The sequence below is a fragment of the Nerophis ophidion genome, linkage group LG22 (assembly GCF_033978795.1).
Source record: "Nerophis ophidion isolate RoL-2023_Sa linkage group LG22, RoL_Noph_v1.0, whole genome shotgun sequence".
Lineage (NCBI taxonomy): Eukaryota > Metazoa > Chordata > Actinopteri > Syngnathiformes > Syngnathidae > Nerophis > Nerophis ophidion.
In genome coordinates, this window is record NC_084632.1 from 11,511,814 (window position 1) to 11,531,382 (window position 19,569).

At 36.5% G+C, this 19,569-nt stretch overlaps 2 protein-coding genes across 2 annotated transcripts in view; both read right to left on the bottom strand.

The window, feature by feature from the left end:
* The window catches only part of LOC133540574 (arf-GAP with coiled-coil, ANK repeat and PH domain-containing protein 2-like), a 1,007,806-nt gene that overhangs the window by 641,378 nt on the left and 346,859 nt on the right, over positions 1-19,569 (bottom strand). The window lies entirely within an intron of this gene.
* Positions 4,413-18,687, bottom strand: LOC133540950 (5-hydroxytryptamine receptor 3A-like). Its single transcript, XM_061884036.1, has 9 exons — positions 18,633-18,687; positions 16,537-16,700; positions 16,404-16,448; positions 16,229-16,338; positions 10,609-10,778; positions 8,525-8,685; positions 8,247-8,457; positions 4,690-4,975; positions 4,413-4,626 (listed from the first exon to the last, which is right to left on the bottom strand). Exons 1-9 carry the CDS (start codon positions 18,685-18,687, stop codon positions 4,413-4,415), a joined length of 1,416 nt encoding a protein of 471 aa, XP_061740020.1.

Consider the following 19,569-nt stretch of genomic DNA (forward strand, 5'->3'; position numbering starts at 1 on the left):
TTACCAACTTAATTTTATAAAACATTTTACATTATTCTTTATTTCTCGAAATATTCCAACTGGAAACAAAACCCCAATATATAAATATTCAAACTCCATGGTTCTAAAATGACTTTTTCCCTGGTGATATTATGACTTTATTTTTGTAAAATACAATTTAATAAGAACATTTTTTATTTTTAACAATGGTAAAAAAAAACAAAAAACTGACTTTTGTTCTTCTAATATTGTCATTTAACTACTGCTGTTTTTTCTTAATTTTTTGCAGGTTTTTTCTTCTTTTTTCTAAAGTTTTCTTGATTAGCTATATCTTTTTGTTGATTGCTGAGCGTAAAAAAAAAACATCTATGTGCAGAAAAATGCTCGCAGGTCGCGCTTTACATCCCCGCGCCGTGCTCCATCCTATGCAGTGTTGCACTGCAGCTTTTGATTTCTCTGCAGTATTTTTATTTATTCTGTCAGACGATGGTGAGATAATGATCTTCTTATAAAAAGTGCTTTAAAGGATTCTCATAAAAACAAGATGACAATCTTAAAAATAACAATGATTTTGTTTTCAGGAGAAAACAGAAAGACATGACAGTGGTTGAAATACCTCTGGCTGATGCAGGTCAGCTCAATGCCAACCACAATATCCACCCATCCATCCATTTTCTACCGTTTATTCCCTTTGGGGTCCCGGGGGGCGCTGGTGCCTATCTCAGCTACAATCAATATAATGAAGGAAGTATAGCAACAATTCTCTACCTCTGTGAGTGGCAAAACTCAGGATTATTTTTCTTTTTTTATGCTGGTATTGGATTGTAATAAACTATGCATATTGTGCTAAAGATGTACTTAAAAGGAATCAAAATTACATTTTTAACTACAACTAGAGTGGTTTTAATACAGAATATCAAAACTGTCTTTGTATTAAATTTTATTTTTCATGTTATTATTTTTAACGGGACTTTTATTGAGTTATTTTTGTTGTTATGATGTTGGAAACAAAACTAGAATAAAGTTGCAAACACGTTTAAATTGTAAATCACGAAAAAAATATATTATGGGAGTACATTTTAAATACTTGTAAAATTCAAAACACCTAATATTCAACATTACATGTTTAAATATCAAGGAGTAAAAAGTCATAGTATGAACAGAAAAAAGTATTTTTAGGAGAATAAAGAAAAATTATAATTGTCTTTATTCTTTTAATGGGTGTTTTATTGAGTTATTATTCAGTGTGATATAATGAGAAAACAAAAAAATTATGTATTTTTATTTATACATTATATTTCTCATTATATATATATATATAAATAAATAAATACAAAATTCCCATAAAAATACATTACAATGATAATTTGGCTTTATTTTCCTAATTATACAATTTTTTTTTCTGTTAATATTAAGTCTTTTTCTTCCTAAATATATCATGTAATGTGAATATTTGCCTTTTTTAAATTGTTATACTATTAAGTAAATGAAAATATTATGGGAATAGTACGTGAGAAAAATGTATAGAGAGAACATATTTGTAAAATAGAGTGGAAATATTTATTCAAGTCGTAACATGAGCATTAAATAACACAAACAGGTGCAGTTTTACTTAAAAAGAATCAAAATTACTTTTTTTTTAAAACTACAACTAAAGTTGTCTTATTACAGAATGTTAAAACTCTTTGTATTAAGTTGTGTTTTCCATGTAATTATTTTTAATGGGAGTTTTATTGATTTATTTTTGTTGTCATGACGTTAGAAAATAAACTAGAATAAAGTTGTAAACAAGTTAAATTACGAGAAAATATATTATGAGAAGAAATTTTAAATACAACACCTAAAATTCAACATTAAATGTTTAAATATCTATGAGTAAAAAGTCATAGTATGAGCAGAAAAAGTAATATTGGGAGAATAAAGACAAATTATTATTGTCTATTTTTTTAAATGGGTGTTTTATTGAGTTATTTTTCAGCTTGATATAATGAGAAAACAAACATTTTATGTGTATTTTATTTATACATTATATTTCTCATTATATATACAAATAACTATATACAAACCTCCCATAAAAATACATTACAATGATAATTTAGCTTTATTTCCCTAATAATACAACTTTTTTCTGTTAATATTAAGACTTTTTCTTCCTGAATATTTAATCATGTATTGTTAATAGTTGCTTTTTAGAAAAATTGTTATACTATTAAGTAAGTGAAAATATTAGTGGAATATTACGTGAGAAAAATGTATAGAAAGAAAATATTTGTAAAATTGAGTTGAAATATTTATTAAAGTCGTAACATGAGCATTAATAATAATGATAATAATGAATTTGTAACATTTGTAACGCACTTTACATTTATTAAAATCTCAAAGTGCTACAAAGTATTGTATGTATGTATGTATGTATACATATATATATATATATATATATATATATATATATATATATATATATATATATGTAAAACAACTTAGAATACAATACAAAAATTAAAAAGAAATGAAAACATGATAAACTAGATAAACACTAGATAAAATTGAAACATAGATCAGGGTTCCCCAAACTTTTTGACCCGGGGGCCGCATTGGGTTAAAATAATTTGGCTGGGGGCCCGACTGTTTATATATGTGTGTGTATATATATATATGCACACGATATCACTTCATCGATTGGAAAATGCATTTTTGGACAATGTGATTTGCCTGAATGGCTAGGAGACTCTGAGAGTAACAAGCAACAAGCGGTAGAAAATAGATTAGAAAGGACAGATTAAAAAAAAAAAAATAATAAATAAATATATATATATATATATATATATATATATATATATATATGTATGTATATATATATATATATATATATATACATATATATAGGCAGCATATATATATATATAGGGCTGGGCAACGATTACAATTTTTAATCGAAGGTAATCGCACTATTTCTCCGATTAATCGCGATTAACTACATTGTATACGCAAAGCCCAATAAAGAATTCAAAATTAGTGTGTAGTGCACCTTTATTGGAATATTCTCCCACATGAACAAAAGCGCCAAAACATTTGTTGTGCAAACACAATTTAAATCAGTCCTTGTTAAACAGTAGCAGTTAAATAGCATATTTTATGAAAATCAACTCAAAAAATGTAAATACAAACATTTAAGCTTATTGCCACTGCCAGGGTATTTAAGTTATCCTGTTTGTTATGGAAAATAAATATAATCTACATACAAATCTCTGAGCCACAATCATAACATCTGAACAGGCAATTTCTGAGGTAACAGCAGAAACATTTTTTTTCATCAGGGATCTTATGTTTAAAAAACCTATATTATAGGTAGTGGGCTGTTTTAGGGAATTTTTGATCAAATTATCCGTAGTAGCAAAATTAATAATGTTGTTTTTATTCTGCGTAGTGCAATTAAAATAATTATGACCATATCTAGGAATTGATATGATGGGAATTTTCCGATTGTTTGCTTGGTGCTTTGATAAACTGAATGCATCATATACATGGTGCTATATTGTGATGTTATGAGCCAGGGAAAAAAAGAACTACCCTACCCAGCATGCAACAGGAGTGACGAGGTTGTGTGTCGCCATGACGGCATCTTGTATGTTGTGATATGCACGCTCTGAAAGCAAACGTTAAGAACTCAGCCAACACTCCTCGTCTGCATTATTCATAAATAGACAGACAACACATATACTCCGCTGCTTCACAGGCCGCTGGATGTAGCCGGCAAAGTATTCCCATGCTAGCTAGCCGGTCTAGCAGGCACGCGTCATTCAGTCCAAAACGGCCCGATCCATCCACATCCAGAATTGTCTGGCGGTCGTAAGTGATCCCGGAGTGACCACGCTGTGAGCCAGTCATGAAATTTGCAGAATTGTCCGGTACTTTTGCCAAATGTTCCATCTTTACCAAGAGCCCCTCGACGCAGAAGCACATCCGGGCGACGCCATCTTGTTAAGAAAAGGCGTTAACAAAATAAAAGCATGTAAACAACATACGCAAATGTGCGATAAAATAATTGTCGGCGTTAATAGATTGATGAGTTAACTCGTAATTAACGCATTAATTTGCCCACTCCTAATAAATATATATATATATATTTTTAAACTTGGGACTTCCCGCGGGCCAGATCTCGAACGCTGGCGGGCCGGATGTGGCCTGCGGGCCGTAGTTTGGGGACCTCTGACATAGATAAATAACACAAAGAACAGAGGTGTAGTTTTGGGGTAGAACGGTTGAGAACTAGTTATAAAATTAAATGATATATGATAACTTTTATCAGCATTTCTGCATGAGTTGGTTGTCTTCCAAAGCACTTTGACCACCGCCCATAGGGGGCGCCCCCGATGGCATTGGCATCCTAACGTGTGACATGGCCCAATCATCACAATACTCGCATTGTCTTTCTAGAACTGCCTGATCCAGATGCACCACATGGTGATGATGACCACGGCGTAGCAGGAGATGAGCAGCAGATAGATGCGGAAGAGCAGGAAGTCCAGGACGTAGCCCACGTGACACCATTGCTCGTACAGCTCGCTCTCCTTCTGCGTCGAGCTCGCCTGAGCACGGAGCTCGCTCAGGTGCTGACAGATTTGTTGGAGCTCGGCCATCGCAGGGCTGCCTGGTGAGTTCATGCGAGGATCAGCCAAGAAGTTCCCGGTTTTACACATTTGAGAAAACGTGCGTTTACCCTCATTGCTGCTTTGGTTTTGGGCTGATTTCCTGCTGGCCGGCTGGATGGATGAACTTTGACCTTCTGAAGGTTTGTCCTGGACCACAGAAGCAGGCGGACTGTCCTCCTGCCAACGGTAACAGATGAGGTTGGCGATGTGTTTGAGGACCACAAGCCTCACCCACTGTGGAACAGCTTGGTGTTTCATGGAGTTGTTGTGGAGAACATTGGTAATGACCACGGTCTCCAGCAGGCTGATCACCATGAGGGCCAGGCATACTGAGAAATAAATACCTGCCGGGACACATGACCGATACACAATTATTAGCAACAAGACTTTTTTTTTTAACAATAACCTTTAAGTCACTTTTAGTTTAGAGCTTTTGGCAAAGCAGCCACAGGAGCTCATGTAAAGTAAATTTATCTGCAATAACTAATATACATTTTCCCCCCAAAAACTAAATATCCTACTTTTTCTAACCAATTAATCTAATTTATTAACAAAACATTTATTTTCAACCCACATTAAAACTTTTTTTCCCCAAAAATTTTTTTGCAATCAATAAAACAGTTTCAGCCTTGTTTAAAAGAAAAGTTTTTAAAACGCAAAATACATTTTTCATCAAAACTATACCATTATTTTTGAACAATAGAACAACTTTTTTCCCCAAAGAAATACAACTTTTAAAACCCAAAATGAAACTTTTTTTTTATACCCAAAAGCTTTTTTATACCAAAAGCTTTTTTAAACAAAAAAATAAAAATTTTTTGACCAAAAATAAAACTTTTCACCCCCAAAATGTATATATTTTTTAAGATCAAGAATTACTTTCACAGAAAATACTTTAGATTTTTTTCAAAAATACAACTCCCTGAAAAATGACACTTAAAAAAAAAACTAAAAAGAAATCCCTACCAAAAATATCACTTTTCTTGTAAACAAAAATTTATTTTTTAAAAACTCATGAAAATCTTTTTTTTTTTACAAATCCATTTTCACAAAAATATTTTCCCCCAAAACAAATAAATTTTTTTATATTGTTTTTATGATTATCTTTTAATTATTTTGTCTGTTTATTTTAGTCCCTGAGTTTTCTGGAAGCCACTTATGAATTAAATGTATTATTATTATTATTATATATTGCAACATTCTTTTAAAATTGAATCAAAACAAATATATTTTTTAGTTTTCTTATATAATCACTCTTTTTTTTTTTTTTACGAAAAGGTTTTTTACTAAAATGTAATTATATATTTTGAGAGAAATAGTTGCTTAAATTTGCAAAAAATATTTTGCTTAAATTTGCTAAAAATATCTTGCTTATTTTCAAGGAAATATTTTAAGTTGCAACAAAACCATTATAATCTCATAATTAAATTATATTTTTTGCGGGGAAGGGTCATCCAAACTGAGCTTTTGTGTGATATTCTTATCCAGCCCATGTGGTGTGGCGCAGGGGGGTGTCCATATATATATATATATATATATATATATATATATATATATATATATATATATATATATATATATATATATATATATATATATTTTTTTTTTTGTCAAAACAAGTTAAAAAGAAAAAAGTATTCACTTTGAATATTTGGATGGAATATTGGAGAACTCTGTACCTAATTGTGCTTTTTTTCACAAAATGTGTGTAAAGTTGCGTCAGCAGAGAAGCAGTGACTGTCCCTACAAAATGAAAACAATTCCCATTTCTGCTTTTAAACAATTCCTAAATTATCCAAAATCTCCTTTTGGCTAAAATTTTCAACAAAAAGCCACAAACAATATTAAACGGCGATCACAGTTTACTGTACTAAAGATTAGGTTGCAAATGAATGGACTTCCTGAAGTTGTCAAGTGAGCAATTCCAAAGATCCCTTGGAAATCTGGTGATGTTCTTGTACAAACCCCGTTTCCATATGAGTTGGGAAATTGTGTTAGATGTAAATATAAATGGAATACAATGATTTGCAAATCATTTTCAACCCATATTCAGTTGAATATGCTACAAAGACAACATATTTGATGTTCAAACTAATAAACTTTTTTTTTTTGCAAATATTCATTAACTTTAGAATTTGATGCCAGCAACATGTGACAAAGAAGTTGGGAAAGGTGGCAATAAACACTGATAAAGTTGAGGAGTTCTCATCAAACACTTATTTGGAACATCCCAAGGGTGTGCAGGCTAATTAGGAACAGGTGGGTGCCATGATTGGGTATAAAAACAGCTTCCCAAAAAACGCTCAGTCTTTCACAAGAAAGGATGGGGCGAGGTACACCCCTTTGTCCACAACTGCGTGAGCAAATAGTCAAACAGTTTAAGAACAACGTTTCTCAAAGTGAAATTGCAAGAAATTTAGGGATTTCAACATCTACAGTCCATAATATCATCAAAAGGTTCAGAGAATCTGGAGAAATCACTCTACATAAGCGGCATGGCCGGAAACCAACATTGAATGACCGTGACCTTCGATCCCTCAGACGGCACTGTATCAAAAACCGACATCAATCTCTAAAGGATATCACCACATGGGCTCAGGAACACTTCAGAAAACCACTGTCACTAAATTCAGTTTGTCGCTACATCTGTAAGTGCAAGTTAAAGCTCTACTATGCAAAGCGAAAGCCATTTATCAACAACATCCAGAAACGACGCCGGCTTCTCTGGGCCCGAAATCATCTAAGATGGACTGATGCAAAGTGGAAAAGTGTTATGTCGTCTGACGAGTCCACATTTCAAATTGTTTTTGGAAATATTCGACATTGTGTCATCCGGACCAAAAGGGGAAGCGAACCATCCAGACTGTTATCGACGCAAAGTTCAAAAGCCAGCATCTGTGATGGTATGGGGGTGCATTAGTGACCAAGGCATGGGTAACTTACACATCTGTGAAGGCACCATTAATGCTGAAAGGTACATACAGGTTTTGGAACAACATATGCTGCCATCTAAGCGCCGTCTTTTTCATGGACGCCCCTGCTTATTTCAGCAAGACAATGCCAAGCCACATTCAGCACGTGTTACAACAGCGTGGCTTCGTAAAAAAAAGAGTGCGGGTACTTTCCTGGCCCGCCTGCAGTCTAGACCTGTCTCCAATCAAAAATGTGTGGCGCATCATGAAGCGTAAAATACGACAGCGGAGACCCCGGACTGTTGAACGACTGAAGCTCTACATAAAACAAGAATGGGAAAGAATTCCACTTTCAAAGCTTCAACAATTAGTTTCCTCAGTTCCCAAACGTTTTTTGAGTGTTGTTAAAAGAAAAGGTGATTTAACACAGTGTTGAACATGCCCTTTCCCAACTACTTTGGCACGTGTTGCAGCCTAAGTTAATTATTATTTGCAAAAAGAAAAATAAGTTTATGAATTTGAACATCAAATATCTGGTCTTTGTAGTGCATTCAACTGAATATGGGTTGCAAATGATTTGCAAATCATTGTATTCCGTTTGTATTTACCTCTAACACAATTTACCAACTCATATGGAAACGGAGTTTGTACTCAACCGGTCTAGGAGCAACATGAAAATAAAAACCCGAAGGCAAACGCTGACCTATGATGGGCGTTCCGTTGGCGGTGCTGGGCAACAAGTCGTTCATGATGAGCAGGAAGACTGTGTAGCCCAGGATGAGGGTCATCTTGAAGGAGGCCCGGTCCACACTGTGGGGGGGCAGGTAGAAGGACAGGATGTCGATGAGCATGAGGAAAGAGCTGGGGATCAGCAGGTTGACCACGTAGAGCACGGGGCGCCGCTTTATCACCACCTTTTTGAAAAAGATGCAAGATTGAAATGGGAATTAATCCTGGAATAATTTGCTACTTCCTTCTGACCCAGAAAGTGATGACGTCCCATTCGTCGATCCCGAACTGAAGGATGGAGGTCTCTCCCAGAATGTCCACCAGTTCCCACTCTCCACTGGCTTCCAGGTAGCGCTTGGAGTTTCCAGATATTTCTTTGAAGGTCAGTGCTGGACTCACCCTCACATCACGTACTGGCAAACAAAACACAATCAGGGGGTTGGCCATGATTTATTTTGCACTTCATTACTGCACAGTCACTAATCAATGTTCCTGACTCAGTAACATTTGCACATATTTGTTAATAAAAACTTATACATTTTTTTTCTTTATTTCATGTCTTCTATACATATGTATTTTATGTATTATTTACCTTGAATTGTATACATTATTTCCTTAAATTTTATCTATTAATAGTTATTTACTATTAGTTATAAATAATGTTTTTCTTATTTTACTTTGTTATATTATATACTATTTTAATATTTATTTTATAGTATATCATTTTTTATTTTATCATTTATTATGTTATATTAATATAATCGTATTAATGATATTTTGTATATATGAATGTATGTATGTATGTATATGTGCATATATATGTATATGTATATATATATGTATATACATATACACACACACACACACATATATATATACACACACATACATGCATTCGTATACACAAAATAACATTAACATGATTGTATATAACATTAATATATATGTACAGTGTATATATATATATATATATATACATATGTATATATATACACATTTATACATATATATATACATATACACATACATACGTACATGTGTATGTATGTGTGTATATACAGATATACGTGTGTATATATATATATACACATATATATACATATACATGTGTGTGTATATATACACACACATATATGTATGTATATATGTATGTATGTATATATATATATATACATACATATATATGTATTTATGTATATACATGTATGTATGTATGTATGTATACACATGTATGTATGTATATACATGTATGTATGTATATACATGTATGAATGTATAAATGTATATACATGTATCTATGCATATACATGTACAGTATGTATCTATGTATGTATATACATGTATGTATGTATGTATATACATACATACATACATGCGTGTATGTATGTATGTATTTATGTATGTATATACATACATACATGCATGTATGTATGCATGTACATGTATGTATGTATGTACATACATGTATGTATGTATACACATGTATGTATATACATGTACTGTATATATACACACACATATATGTATGTATATATGTATGTATGTATATATATATATTTATATATATATATGTATTTATGTATATACATGTATGTATGTATATACATGTATGTATGTATACACATGTATGTATGTATATACATGTATGTATGTATGTATATACATGTATGTATGTATGTATATACATGTATGTATGTATAAATGTATATACATGTATCTATGCATATACATGTACAGTATGTATCTATGTATGTATATACATGTATGTATGTATGTATGTATGTATGTATGTATGTATGTATGTATGTATGTATGTATGTATGTATGTATATATATACATACATGCATGCGTGTATGTATGTATGTATATACATACATGCGTGTATGTATGTATGTATATACATACATGCATGCATGTATGAATGCATGTACATGTATGTATGCATGTACATGTATGTATGTATGTACATACATGTATGTATGTATACACATGTATGTATATACATGAACTGTATCTATGTGTATACATGTCAAGGATGTATGTATATACATGTATGTATGTATGTATATACATGTATATACATGTATGTATATACATGTATGTATGCATGTAATAGGAACAATCAAAGAAAGACAAGGAATGTTATTGCAGCTGACTCTAGTAATTATAATATTCACTTTTTTAAAAATTGTTTTTCCGAACTTACGGAAATGCTGCAAGTATGGTTTGTACGGAGAGGAAAAATAAATGTTTATAAATGTTTGGACTACTTGTTGTTTTTTCACTATTCTTATGTCACCCCAAGCACACATCTAAAGCTGGAGTGCCTCCTCACTGGTGTGCATGTAGGAGCCGAAGGTGAAGGTGCAATTCTGCACGTCGAAAGGGAAACTGAAGATCTCCAGGTTGCAGGCCGAGACCAGACGCAGCATCCTGTCCCAGCGGATGTGACCCGTGTGGTTGACGTAGACGTACGGGCAAGCTTGGGAGACGTCGTCATCCACGCTGCGGCGGCAGGAGAGGTGAGTGGGCAGACTTTGCATGCATAATAACACCCGTGTGGAAATATGACAGCAATATACACTCACACACACCGAGACCGGCTGTGGAAGACCTTCATTTATTAAGGCTTGAAGAAGCGCACACTTCATCACGTTGGAAGCAGGCGAGAGCCTTCCTTCCCCTCCGGCTAAACAAATAAACTAGCAATAATAATATGTCAGGATGATGCAATGCAGTTCGGTGCCAGCGACCTATCAACCAAGCCAGCTTTAGTCCTGTAGCGGAACCCGCTTATGCCGGCACATTTTCAGTCTCAAAGTATTCCAAACCAAAACTAGCCATTTTTTTCACATTTTTCCAGACACTGATTTTATTTTGTTAGTCTCCCTGCCTGGTACTCAGCATCAAGGGTTGGAATTGGGGGTTAAATCATCAAAAATGATCACCGGGCGTGGCTACCGTTGCTGCCCACTGCTCCCCTCACCTTACTATGCGCAGTATCAAGATGATTGTGTTTTGCCTTGACAAGTGTAGTAGTGGTAGCGTCATGGTCTGGGGCTGCATGAGAGCTGCATGCTGCACTCATGCAGCACTTGTGCAAAACTCACTAAGTAGTCATGCAGCACTCATGCAGCCTCAGACCATGACGCGACCACCACTAACTACACTTGTCAAGGCAAAACACATTCATCCTGATAATACGTACTCGTGCTGCACTCGCGCTCCACGACTGCTTGATTAGTATTGCACGAGTGCCGCATGACTGCTTCATAAGTATTGCGTGATTGCTTGGTTAATATTGCACGAGTACTGCAAGATTGATGAGGGATGCACGAGTGCTGCATGACTGCTTAATGAGTATTGCACAAGTGGGGGACGGCATGGCACCGTTGGGAGAGTGGCCGTGCTAGCAACCTGAAGGTTCCTGGTTCAATCCCCACCTTGTACCAACCTAGTCAAGTGAAGTGAAGTGAATTATATTTATATAGCGCTTTTCTCTAGTGACTCAAAGCGCTTTACATAATGAAACCCAATATCTAAGTTACATTTTTTTAAACCAGTGTGGGTGGCACTGGGAGCAGGTGGGTAGAGTGTCTTGCCCAAGGACACAACGGCAGTGACTAGGATGGCAGAAGCGGGGATTGAACCTTCAACTGGGTGTGAGTTTTCCTTGCCCTTTTGTGGGTTCTTCCGAGGATGTTGTAGTCGTAATGATTTGTGCAGTCCTTTGAGACATTTGTGATTTGGGGCTATATAAATAAACATTGATTGATTGATTGAACCCTCAAGTTGCTGGCACGGTCGCTCGACCAACCGAGCTATACCGTCTGTTGTGTCCTTGAGCAAGACACTTCACCCTTGCTCCTGATTGGTCGTGGTTAGGGCCTTGCATGGCAGCTCCCGCCATCAGTGTGTGAATGTGTGTGTGAATGGGTGAATGTGGAAATAGTGTCAAAGCGCTTTGAGTACCTTTAAGGTAGAAAAGCGCTATACAAGTATAACCCATTTACCGATTACCAGTTACCACCACCACCACACTTGTCAAGGTGAAACACAATCATCTTGATAATATGCATAGTGGTGGTAGCGTCATTGTCTGGGGCTGCACAAGACATGCATGCTGCACTCATCCAGTACTCATGAAGCCGTCATGCAGCACTTGTGCAGCGCTCACGACGCCCGAATGCAGCACTCGTGCAACCCCACACCATGATGCTACCACCACCACACTTGTCAAAGCAAAACACATTCATCCTGATAATACGCACTCGTGCTCCATGACTGCTTAAATACTATTGCACGAGTACTGCACGATTGATGAGAGTTACAGGAGTACTGCATGAGTGCTGCACAAGTGTACATTTACTCTGCGCATGATCAAGGTAACAGTGTTTTGCCTTGACAAGTGTGGTGGTGGTAGTAGCGTCATGGTCTGGGGCTGCACGACTGCTTAATGAGAATTGTACGAGTGCTGCATGAGTGCAGCAGGCAGCTCTCGTGCAGCCCCAGACCGTGACGCTACCACCACCACACTTGTTAAGGCAAAACACATTCATCCTGATAATACGCACTCGTGCTCCATGACTGCTTAAATACTATTGCACGAGTACTGCACGATTGATGAGAGTTACAGGAGTACTGCATGAGTGCTGCACAAGTGTACATTTACTCTGCGCATGATCAAGGTAACAGTGTTTTGCCTTGACAAGTGTGGTGGTGGTGGTAGCGTCATGGTCTGGGGCTGCACGACTGCTTAATGAGAATTGTACGAGTGCTGCATGAGTGCAGCAGGCAGCTCTCGTGCAGCCCCAGACCGTGACGCTACCACCACCACACTTGTCAAAGCAAAACACATTCATCCTGATAATACGCACTCGTGCTCCATGACTGCTTAAATACTATTGCACGAGTACTGCACGATTGATGAGAGTTACAGGAGTACTGCATGAGTGCTGCACAAGTGTACATTTACTCTGCGCATGATCAAGGTAACAGTGTTTTGCCTTGACAAGTGTGGTGGTGGTGGTAGCGTCATGGTCTGGGGCTGCACGACTGCTTAATGAGAATTGTACGAGTGCTGCATGATTGCAGCAGGCAGCTCTCGTGCAGCCCCAGACCGTGACGCTACCACCACCACACTTGTCAAAGCAAAACACATTCATCCTGATAATACGCACTCGTGCTCCATGACTGCTTAAATACTATTGCACGAGTACTGCACGATTGATGAGAGTTACAGGAGTACTGCATGAGTGCTGCACAAGTGTACATTTACTCTGCGCATGATCAAGGTAACAGTGTTTTGCCTTGACAAGTGTGGTGGTGGTGGTAGCGTCATGGTCTGGGGCTGCACGACTGCTTAATGAATATTGTACGAGTGCTGCATGAGTGCAGCAGGCAGCTCTCGTGCAGCCCCAGACCGTGACGCTACCACCACCACACTTGTTAAGGCAAAACACAGTTACCTTGATCACGCCAGGGTAGCCGCGGATCCTTAAAAAGTCTTAAAAAGTCTTAAATTCATGTGTCTAAAATTAAGGCCTTAAAAACTATTACATTTATTAGAAATTCATAAGATGGTCTTAAATTCAGTACTCAATGGTCTTAAATTGTCGGGCCAGTTTTTTTTGTTTTTTTTTCGGGGCACGTCTTTGAGTAAAAGTTACGGCACGTCTTTGAATAAAAGTGAATGATTTCAGTGTCAGTCAGCGCGCAGACTCCTTCCTTTCTTCCTCGCGTCCCGCCTTTCAGTCAGCATGGGGAAATGCAAGTTTTGCGAGCGTTTGCTGGAGGACAGCCGGTTTAAAAGCTGGCTTAAGCCTGTTGCCAATCCCGAGGAGGCCAGGTGCATATTTTTATTATTGTACTATTATTGACCAAATATAATTCATTTTTACCCTCACCTCGGTTATTATGTTTTTACTGGCGTTGGTGTTGGTTTGTTTGTTTTGGATGTCAAAGTTTTTGGATTTCTCAAGAATTTTAATAAGCTGTTTGGCAGAGTGGTGCTATTCAGTTTGTTTATTAATAAACATACATCTACATGCTGCCGCTGGGTGATGTCATACGCAAATACGGAATTAGCTTTCACTGTTATGCTGATGACACCCAACTCTACATGGCCCTAAAGCTGACCAACACGCCGGATTGTAATCAGTTGGAAGCGTGTCTTAATGAAATTAAACAATGGATGTCCGCTAACTTTTTGCAACTCAACGCCAAAAAAACGGGAATGCTGATTATTGGTCCTGCTAGACACCGACCTCTATTTAATAATACAACTTTAACATTTTACAACCAAATAATAAAACAAGGTGACTCGGTAAAAAATCTGGGTATTATCTTCGACCCAACTCTCTCCTTTGAGTCACACATTAAAAGCGTTACTAAAACGGCCTTCTTTCATCTCCATAATATCGCTAAAATTCGCTCCATTTTGTCCACTAAAGACGCCGAGATCATTATCCATGCGTTTGTTACGTCTCGTCTCGATTACGGTAACGTATTATTTTCGGGTCTCCCCATGTCTAGCATTAAAAGATTACAGTTGGTACAAAATGCGGCTGCTAGACTTTTGACAAGAACAAGAAAGTTTGATCACATTACGCCTGTACTGGCTCACCTGCACTGGCTTCCTGTGCACTTAAGATGTGACTTTAAGGTTTTACTACTTACGTATAAAATACTACACGGTCTAGCTCCATCCTATCTTGCCGATTGTATTGTACCATATGTCCCGGCAAGAAATCTGCGTTCAAAAGACTCCGGCTTATTAGTGATTCCTAGAGCCCAAAAAAAAGTCTGCGGGCTATAGAGCGTTTTCTGTTCGGGCTCCAGTACTCTGGAATGTCCTCCCGGTAACAGTTCGAGATGCTACCTCAGTAGAAGCATTTAAGTCTCACCTTAAAACTCATCTGTATACTCTAGCCTTTAAATAGACCTCCTTTTTAGACCAGTTGATCTGCCGCTTCTTTTCTTTCTCCTATGTCCCCCCCTCCCTTGTGGAGGGGGTCCGGTCCGATGACCATGGATGAAGTACTGGCTGTCCAGAGTCGAGACCCAGGATGGACCGCTCGCCTGTGTATCGGTTGGGAACATCTCTACGCTGCTGATCCGCCTCCGCTTGGGATGGTCTCCTGTGGACGGGACTCTCGCTGCTGTCTTGGATCCGCTTGAACTGAACTCTCGCGGTTGTGTTGGAGCCACTATGGATTGAACTTTCACAGTATCATGTTAGACCCACTCGACATCCATTGCTTTCGGTCCCCTAGAGGGGGGGGGGTGCCCACATCTGAGGTCCTCTCCAAGGTTTCTCATAGTCAGCATTGTCACTGGCGTCCCACTGGATGTGAATTCTCCCTGCCCACTGGGTGTGAGTTTTCCTTGCCCTTTCGTGGGTTCTTCCGAGGATGTTGTAGTCGTAATGATTTGTGCAGTCCTTTGAGACATTTGTGATTTGGGGCTATATAAATAAACACTGATTGATTGATTGAAAAAAAGTAAACTTGACTGATTGTCATTGAAGTTGTAGTACAGTGGGATCCCCAACCATCGCTTATATTTATAGATTTTTTATTATTTTTTTCGGTCTTAAATTTAATTCAAGGTGGCATTAAAAAGGTCTTAAAAAGTCTTAAATTTGACTTGCGGAAACCTGCAGATACCATGCATGCGCAGAATAAATGTACACTTCTGCTTGATAATACGCATAGTGGTGGTGGTAGCCTCATTGTCTGGAGCTGCACAAGACATGCATGCTGCACTCATCCAGTACTCATTAAGCCGTCATGCAGCACTCATGCAACCCCACACCATGACGCTACCACAACAATTGTCAAGGCAAGACACAATCATCTTGATAATATTCATAGTAAATGTACACTGCAGTACAAGCTAAACACTGACTACTCTCAAGTAAAAACCGTAGAATGGTGAGGGTCAAGAATACTTACAACTCATAGACGATGATATCAGGGGACCATAGTTTCTTCACGGGCAGAGAGATCCTGGTGACGCCTTCACACTTGTCAGGGTCCCAAACCAGGAAGTCATGGTGCCAATACTGCAGTCAAGTCAAATGCTCATCATCGGCGTTATTTCCCTCAACACAATCCCTGCTGGACTCACCAGCCTGAGCCACAGGAATGTGGTCAATATCTGCCTCTTCTCGTTCTGGAATGAAGTCAAGATTCATTCATCGATAATCAATAATCAAATGCGGATATAATTAGGATCGTCGGAGGCCAACGTGCACGCTCACCACCCCGAGTACGGCGTAGAGCGTGAAAGAGATGTTGGTTACAGTCGGAGTGCTGAGGTTCACCACTGGCCGGAAGGCTTGCAGGTCGAAAACATCTTGCATGGAATCATGGGAAGGACCGCTCTCGCCTTCTTTACACACCAACTCGCTGTCACTCTCACATGCTAAAGAAAACAATCATCAGGGGATCATGAAACAGCAGCTCACACGGAAACAACATAATGGGCCCATCACATTACAAAACACTGGAAATAGAACCATAATAAAAATGCTGACAAAAAAGAAAATACATCATATTTTAGTACAAGAGATTAAAGTGGAACTTGGGCAAGAATTGTTTCCTTTAGAAATTAAGACTTAAAATAAAAACTAACCATAAAAAAAGTAGTTTTTTGATACAGTCAAATTTTTTTAAGGATTTTGTTAGAAAAATTGTATCTAAGTTATCACAAAACTTTGTGTTTCAATGAGTTCCCGGCGATCAGAAAAAAAAGCTGTCTTTGATCTTACCAATCAAAAGGCTTGTAAAAAGCCACTGTGTAGGATGGGGAGCGACATGAGGGTGTCGGTTTCTTTCAGGAAGATTTTGTCTTGACCCGAGATCTACAAAGCGGAGAGGAGGCAGGGCCTGACCCCCCCCCCCTCCAGGGACCTTTTCTTTGAATTGTTTTGTGACCGAGGGCAACGGCTGTTTACGGCCTTTTCTTTAAACCAACCTTTTCTTTGAACTGTTTTGAAACCAACGGCGGTGGCTGTTTATGACCCCCCGTCCCTTTAGAAACAGCTGTTGCCATGTAATCAGGGAAAGTCCAAATAAAAGAGGATGCGTACAATCTTTCCTCAGAGCGTGGTTGGACTGTACAAAGAGTACAGTCCAGATGTTTCTCCTCATTTGAGCCTAATTGAATTCTGTCTGTTTGATTCCTTGCTTCTTGTCTTGTTTAATAGATGTCCTCAGTGTTTAAACCTGACAGATTTGTTTTTAAATACATTTTTTAATGTAGAAATTCCATAGGTACCATTTTTCTCACGAAAATAAAATTCTAAAAAAATATATTTTTTCTGACAGTAAAGTAATATTGTTTGCATCGTTTTTTCAAATTAATCTTTTTTTTTTAATTTTTCTTTTCCAGAATTCAGTCTTATACTTACTCCTTTTTTTGTTGTTAATTTAGTGTTGTCATATTTATTTTAAGAAAAAAAAATTGCTCATATTCATGATTTTTTTTTCTTTTTTCAAAGAAAAACTATTTATTATTTCAAGAATAAAGACATATTTTTGGTGTGATAGCATTTTTAACACACAAAAAATCAAGTTGTAAATTTTATTTGAGAAAATAGTCTATTTTTAAGCAAAACAAGTAAATAACAATTGCAATGAAAATAATAGTATTATAAATGAATAAACATATTTTATTTTTGGAGGAATAAAAAAAAGTATTTTTTTAAAAGATTAATCTGGTAAGAATTAAGTCAATTAATTTGTGGAAAAAAGGTCATAACATTTGAAATTAAAGTGGACTAAGTTTGTGGACATTAGTTTGCACATAAATGTTTTTTGTCTGTTTCCGAGACTAAACTTATAAACTTACAAGAAAATGATGTGATTTTTTTTTTTTAAGAAAAAAAGCCAAAGTCTTACATGAATAAAGTCCCACATTTTCAGTAAAAATGTTGTACTTTATAAGAAATTAAGTAAAACTTTTGAAAAAATTAAGTCGTTTTTTTTTTTTTAGTTTTTAAATAATGTAGTTTATTATTGTATCAGTAAAAATGTTGTACTTTTTAAGAAATTAAGTAAAATATTTTACAAAAATAAGTCAAGTAGTTTTTTTACCTTTTAAATAATCTTGTAGTTTATTATTGTAGATCCACGACTTTTCCCTGGGAAAAAATATGACTTGATAATTTCAGAACATGTTTCACATTAAAATAGTCAAGTGGAATTTTACCAGCACAACAGTAAAATAAGTAAAATAGGTTAAAATAAAACTTACAATATTACACACTTATGAATGCTTTGTCAAATGCCAGAAAATACAAGCAAAAAAGCCCAAAAGTGGAGCTAAATCAATGGAAGTAATACAAATTGTTACCTGTAATTAGAAGTAAAGCTGCGATGAGGTAGACTTCGTGACGCGTGAAACACATCCTGGATGCTTCTGTCTTCCAGACTAGAAAAAATATTTTTATACTCTTTTTAAGAACACATCTCAGTTTAATTAGCACCGAAGAAGCAGACTGATACACAGCTGTGAATGAAGTCAACCACACTTTTATTGTGAAAGTACATCACATGACCTCAGCTCGCTGCTTCATGTCCAATCCCGCGCTTGAAGTCATCTTTAATGTGCGCCGACTATTACCCCAGAAATAGATTTGCCTTTTTATACCCAAAATATGAGTCAATTGCACATATATATATATATATATATATATATATATATATATATACATATATATATATATATATATATATATATATATATATATATATATATATATATATATGTGTATGCATATGTATGTATGTGTGTATATTATATATATACATATGTATGGTTTTTACACCAGCGGTCGATCACGTACATCGATGTCTACTTAACCGGGGACTTTTTAGTAATAAGAAGAACACGAAGAACCAAGACTTGATAAGTCCGTGAAAATACTGTAAATGTTTTGTCGACATAAACGGACCGATTTTACAGAGAAATGACCCCTTTGGATCTCACATTTTGTGTTGGCACATGCGGACATTTTCTTGATGACACAAAAGTACGCTGTAGACCAGGAACTAGCCAGTTTATGGATTTACTGCAGATTCTTTGTTGACATAAACAAACAGATTTGAAATAGAAATGACAGCACCCATTGGGCTTCAAAAGTCTTGTGTTGACACCATCGGCTGATCGTATGTGTGGATGTCAACTTAAGCGGGTACTTTTAAGTAACAAGAAGAACCAGTAGACCAAGACTTGACAAGTTTATTGTTGTACTGCAGACAGTTTGTTGACATAAACAAACCACTTTTTT